This window comes from Genypterus blacodes, unplaced genomic scaffold (assembly GCF_046128005.1).
Source record: "Genypterus blacodes isolate CSIRO-AG114 ecotype Tasmania unplaced genomic scaffold, CSIRO-AGI_Gbla_v1 ptg000003l_1, whole genome shotgun sequence".
Lineage (NCBI taxonomy): Eukaryota > Metazoa > Chordata > Actinopteri > Ophidiiformes > Ophidiidae > Genypterus > Genypterus blacodes.
In genome coordinates, this window is record NW_027466817.1 from 7,906,933 (window position 1) to 7,912,932 (window position 6,000).

The following is a 6,000-nucleotide window of genomic DNA, read 5'->3' on the forward strand; positions in this document are numbered from 1 at the left end:
CTGTTGTGTGTGCTTATGCACCAAACAGCAGCTCGGAGTACTCTGCCTTTTTGGAGACTCTGGGTGGAGTCCTGGAAGGGGCTCCGCGTGGGGACTCTACATTTCTACTGGGAGACTTCAATGCCCTGGTGGGCAACGCTGGACAAACCTGGAGGGGGGTAATTGGGAGGAACGGCCTACCCGATTCAAACCAGAGTGGTGCTTTGTTATTGGACTTCTGTGCTAGCCATGGTCTGGCCATAACAAACACCATGTTTGAGCATAGGGTGGCTCATAAGTGTACCAGGCACAAGAGGGCCCTCGGTCGAAATCGCTGATATACAGATTATTATAATTTTAGGTTAGTATGCCTAAATACTAACCCTTACCCTAACCCATATTTTATTTGGGGTGACTGCCACGCAATCATCACCTATGTTTTTTTCACTCTTTATTTTAATTATTTCACCTGTTTTTTGGCTTTAAACTGCGTGAACACACATCAACATCGAAACAACAAACCAATTGCACAACCTCAAGCATACATATTGAACACATTTGACTTCAACCCTTTTTTCATAACTTTCATTCTTTCCAAAACATTCCGATTTGGAAAATTTCAAAATCCTATTGAAATGAATGGAAAAGTTATTCTTTATTCCCCAGAGTTCCACATCGTCCCACTCTTTCACACGAAAAAAAGAAAAATCAATAAGCAGGGCACGCACAGTAATCAGAACTCTTCAGAGAAACTCACCTGTTTCCTCATCAATTGAGAATCGGCCAAGCCCACTCCCATCACGAATGGAGTAATGGATTTCTCCATCCGTCCCACTGTCCTCATCGTGTGCACTGATTTGAAGTAGGGTGGTTCCAATTCGTGCATTCTCTTTAACCAATCCTATCAAGGCAAAGTCAGAAAAGTATGGCGCATAGAGGTTTTCATTCACATCTACCACCTCCAACTCCACAAAGGTGACAGAAAGTAGAGAAACCGGTCTTCCCTTGTCCTTAGCCCTCACAGTGAGGTTGTAGATCTGCTGGGTCTCATAGTCCAGCTCCTTAGTCAGCCGAATAGCGCCACTGACCGTGTCTACCTCAAACATTCCATTGTAGTCATTGGCAAGAGAGTACCGAACCTGGCCCCCAAAGCCTAGATCTGGATCCTGTGTTTCCAACCAAGCCACAACAGTGCCAATTGGAAGGTCTTCCAGAACTCTGGCTTTGTATACACTGGGAATGAACAGTGGGGGGCAGTCATTCACATCCTCCAATATGATTTTCAATGAGGTCAGAGAAAACCTTTGGCTCCCTTTCTCTGCATTGTCTCGTGCCTCTATTTTCAGGTTAAACGTAGAGACAAACTCCCGGTCCAATTGGCCCGCAACATACACAATCCCATTAGTGTAGTTTATACCAAACTGGGTAGCACTGGTGAAGAGAGAGTAAACTATTTCGCCATTATGTCCAAGATCTTTGTCAGTCGCTTCGACTTGAATAATATCTGTACCTATGGGAGTATTTTCTGGAATGACAATTGTATAGCCTCCTTCGTGCAAAAACTGGGGTGCATTATCATTGGCATCTTCTACATAGACAGTAAGGAAATGAGAGGCCATTTTCTGTGGCAGGCCAAGATCATAGATAGTTATGTTGAGAAGATAATGTTCTCTCTTTTCTCTGTCCATGGGCAGAAAGACACTAATAAGGCCAGTGTCCATGTCAACTGTGAAACAGCTGTCAGTGTTGCCTCCTGAAATTGAGTATAGAACTTTACCATTGAAACCTGTGTCACCATCATAAGCATTCACCTTGAAAACACTGGACCCAACCTTTAGATCTTCCTGTACTGCAATGTCTGTGGGGAAAGCTTTGTCAAACTGGGGGGTTTGCCGATTTACAGAAAAAAGGTCAATAAAGCCTTCCTCTATTTTGGGCTTGCTGCTGGCTTTGGTCTTCTTGAGTAATTTTTCAGCTAACTTTTGGGCTACCCTGGTTTCTTTGCAGTTAAAACTTTTAGAAGATTTCCCATGAATAATCGAGATGTTAACAAACATAGGGTCAGAGAAGTTCTCACCATCTGTGGCAATTATTTTAAGGCTGATGACTCCATTCCTTGGATTGGCTGTGGCAAGGGAATGTTGCAATAAAAGGACCCCTGAATCTGAATTGAGGTCAAAGTATCCCCCATCATTCCCTGATACAATCTTATATTTCACAAGCTCTAACTCATCTATATCAATTGCAGACATTGTCATAAGCAGTTCATTCACAGGGAAATCCCTGGAAACCATCCCCTGGCATGCTACCTTCTCAAACAATGGTTGGTTATCATTTATATTCTCCAGGTGGATTTTTACATTCACTTCACTCTCTCGTCTGTAAGGGGACCCCCAGTCCGATGCCCTGACCACAAATACAAAGCTCTCTGATGAGGCTTCAAAGTCCAAATCTTTAGTGGTACTGATGATACCAGAAAATTGGTTGATAATGAAGGGTAAAGGCTGAAGGCTAGAAATGCTATAAGTTATGTATCCATTTTCCCCTTCATCCTCATCCATTGCGGAAACTGTTAGCACATTGGTCCCAACAAGAACACTTTCATTGACAAAAACTTCATACAACGACTGTGCAAATGTTGGGGTGTTGTCATTGGCATCCTCAATAGTAATCCGGAGTTTAGCTCTGAGTTCACTACTTACTTCCGACACCTCAAGGTTAAAGACATTCTGATTCCCCTCAGTGAACCAGTGCGCAGTAGAGATAACGCCTGTTAAAGTATTGATTTGGAAAAAAGATGAATCTGCTGAAGGTGTCAGGAAATATTCAGCATCATCTGGTTCTGGCTTGATTTTAACTGCCGCTACAATTGTGCCTGGTGGTGAAATTTCATTCAGACAGACATCATACAAATCCTGCTCAAATTGAACTGGTACAGCTTGACGTATTTTCATCCTAATGTGGACAACCTCAACAGCGGAAAGCTTTTGTGGGATGCCACGGTCTTTAGCCTGCAAAGTCAGGTTACAGCCATAAGCGTACGTCTCCCAATCTACTGACTCAGTGGCTATTATTGCAAACTTGTCTTCCTCAAATCTTTCAATGAAAAATTGCTCTGAAGGGTGTCCATCAACAATACCCACTGAGTCTATTTCTCCATTTAAGCCTTCATCCAGGTCTTTCACAGTGACCACAGCATACACAGGGTTTTTATCTTGCCATGAGGGCGTGTGGAAGACCACATTCATGACTGGTGCATGCTGATTCAAATGCTCTATATGGACAAAAAGCTTGGCTGTGCTGCTGACCCCATTATTTCCATAGAGTTTCATGCCCCTGTCCACTGCCAATATTTCTAAGTCATATCGGTTCTGCTGATCCACACTGAGTTTCCCACTGAGGGAAACCACTCCACTAGTTGGGTGGACAGCAAAAAGCTCAATTTTATCTTTGAAAAAGTAGTAAAACTCCCCATTGGAGCCAATATCTGCATCAGTGGCAGTAACTTGTGCTATGCTAGTCCTGAGAGGAGTGCTCTCTGCTATAGTGACAGAATAAGTGGTCGGTGAAAACAACGGTCTGAGGTCGTTCATATCCAAGACCTGGATGCTAACTTTAGTCCAGGTTTCAAGGAGTGCCTCACCCTTAACAGAGGCTTTCAATGTCAATACATAATTATCCTGAATCTCTCGGTTTAAAATGGCCGCATTTCCACCTTTAGTCCTTATGCGTAAGAAACAAAAGTCACCAAGGGCATACTCCTCTGCCTTAAAAAAACCATCGTCATCACCCGCAATGATTCTGTAGCGGATTTCCCAGGAGCGCTGGGCTAGGTGGATGCCCATTTTAACTTTACTGTTGGCATAGGTACGTGCTGCTGAGTTCTCATAAACTGTAGCATGGTACATAGCCTGAGTGAATCTGAAGTGAGTTCCATCCTGGGGGGGGGCTTGGGTGGTCCGGCTGCAGCAGGGCAGTGTATGGAAAAGCAGCAGCAGCAGCAGGGACAGGCCAAGAAAAGGGGCTCGCATTCCTGCCCACTGGCCCATGTTCATATCCATCCCATCAGCACTCCATTCTGTTAGAGAGAGAGAGAGAGAGAGAGAGAGAGAGAGAGAGAGAGTTAGTCACTGTGGCTGGGATTTACAGTGACAAAAGGCATGTCACATATCCAAATGACTTAATCTTGACCCTTCAACTCCTGGACCTACTTATCATATGAGATTGATTGGATATGCACAGTGGAAGGGGGGCATCCAAAATGAATTCTGACATCATCCCTGCGTATCAGTCAATTGCAAGTTTAAAAAAATGAAGTGGTTTAAGAACGAACAAAATGATTATATGGCAAGAAAGAACAGCATAACATCACCAAAACACTCAAGAAAGTGCAGATGAATTATAGGCTGTCCCTATCATAAGCTTTTTCCTGAAATATGAGAAGATTGCAACCATGTGACTCAAAAGCATGTAAGGTCATCACAGGAAAACTAGATATAGTTTTGAAACCAAATAGCTGCTGTGTTCAAATTGTGTCTTGCTTTTCTGACAAAAAATGTATTCGGAAAGTGGGTGGCCAAAAATATGTGCCAATCTGAGCGCTTGGGCGAAAACCAAGGTGGCCGTTGGAGATCTACAGTCTGCATTTTGATGATTCGGCATTCTCTTTCACAATGGAGATAGGAGGGAAAACACAGAGCGCGTCCGAAAGCACTGATAATAACACACTGTTGATGCATACAGAATCCGCCCACATTAACTGACAAAAACCATGCTGTAAACTGCGTTGCTCAGTTAAGGTTAAGATTCAGATCAGGTCATGTTGCATGCAATTCACGTACAAATTACATGCAATTGAAAATGTTCTTACATATCACACACACAAACACATGCATTACAGAGGGGGTGCAGGGCAGCCATTTTTCGGCGCCCATGGAGCAGTTGGGGGTTCGGTGCCTTGCTCATGTGCACCTCGGCAGTGCTCTGGAGGCAAACTGGCAACTCACCAGCTACCTTCTTGGTCCACACAGGGGACCCTCCGGTCCCCAGCTGTCAACCCAGCGGACTGAGCTACTGCCGCCCCCAGTTAGTAGGCGGTTGGGGGGTGGAGTGGGAAATTTGATGTCTCTCTTATGGAAGCCAAAGCTTTTACTGGGGAAATGCACCTCTCCTTTGAAGGCACGATAACAAGGCCTTAATATTACACACCAATAATTGTCAGAGAAGATTTTTGGATCAATAATTAAAACATAATAATAGGGAGGCAGTAGCGCAGTCGGTAGGGCTTCCGCTTGGGAACAGGAGGGTCACCGGTTTCGAGGCCCTGCCGAGGTGCCCCTGAGCAAGGCACCGAACCCTCAACTGCTCCCCCCTCTGTAATGGGTGGTAATGTAATGTAAGTCGCTTTTGATAAAAGCGTCTGCAAAATGATCGTAATGTAATGTAATAATAACATTAAATTATACATTGACTTCATGTATAATTTCCTCAAATTACTAATTTGTGTACTTTTCAGGAACCTCTCCTGGAACTCAGGAAACTTGCTTCATTTTGCAACAAGGACACATTTTGTTCAGGTTTTCTGATATAATTGTCACATAAATCATAAACTGCAATCCATAAATATTCATGTTTATCTTATTTTTGGAACACCGCAAACCAAAAACTGAAACTATGAATTATTCATAATGCAAAGCAGTGCAAACAAAAATCAACAAAATCATAACGTAAAAAACAATGCTAAGAATTCTGTGACTCGGAGAGCACACAGGTTCATGCTAGTCCCCTGTCAGCTAAATCCCCTGTAATGCCCCTTCATGGCATTACAGACTATAGACTCTCCATTTCAAAATGTTTTCAGGAGCATAAAGTGCAAACTGAAAGTGCATCAAATACAAACATCAGGTTTATACAAGAATGCTGTCATCATCCCTGGCACAGTCCCCGACTGTCCTTTCAAATTGCTATTGGCATACTGTCCTCATGGACCTTGCACAAAATTCTTTACCTTTACTACAGACA

At 43.5% G+C, this 6,000-nt stretch overlaps 1 protein-coding gene across 2 annotated transcripts in view; it reads right to left on the reverse strand.

The window, feature by feature from the left end:
- Nucleotides 1-4,044, reverse strand: part of LOC142995333 (protocadherin Fat 3-like) — a 62,469-nt gene extending 58,425 nt beyond the window's left edge. For both annotated transcript variants that reach the window (XM_076146346.1, XM_076146337.1), the window contains exon 1: nucleotides 737-4,044. In XM_076146346.1, the coding sequence (XP_076002461.1) occupies nucleotides 737-4,040 (3,304 nt within the window). In that variant the 5' untranslated portion in view covers nucleotides 4,041-4,044. The remainder of the gene's footprint in view (nucleotides 1-736) is intronic.
- Nucleotides 4,045-6,000: the final 1,956 nt, after the last annotated feature.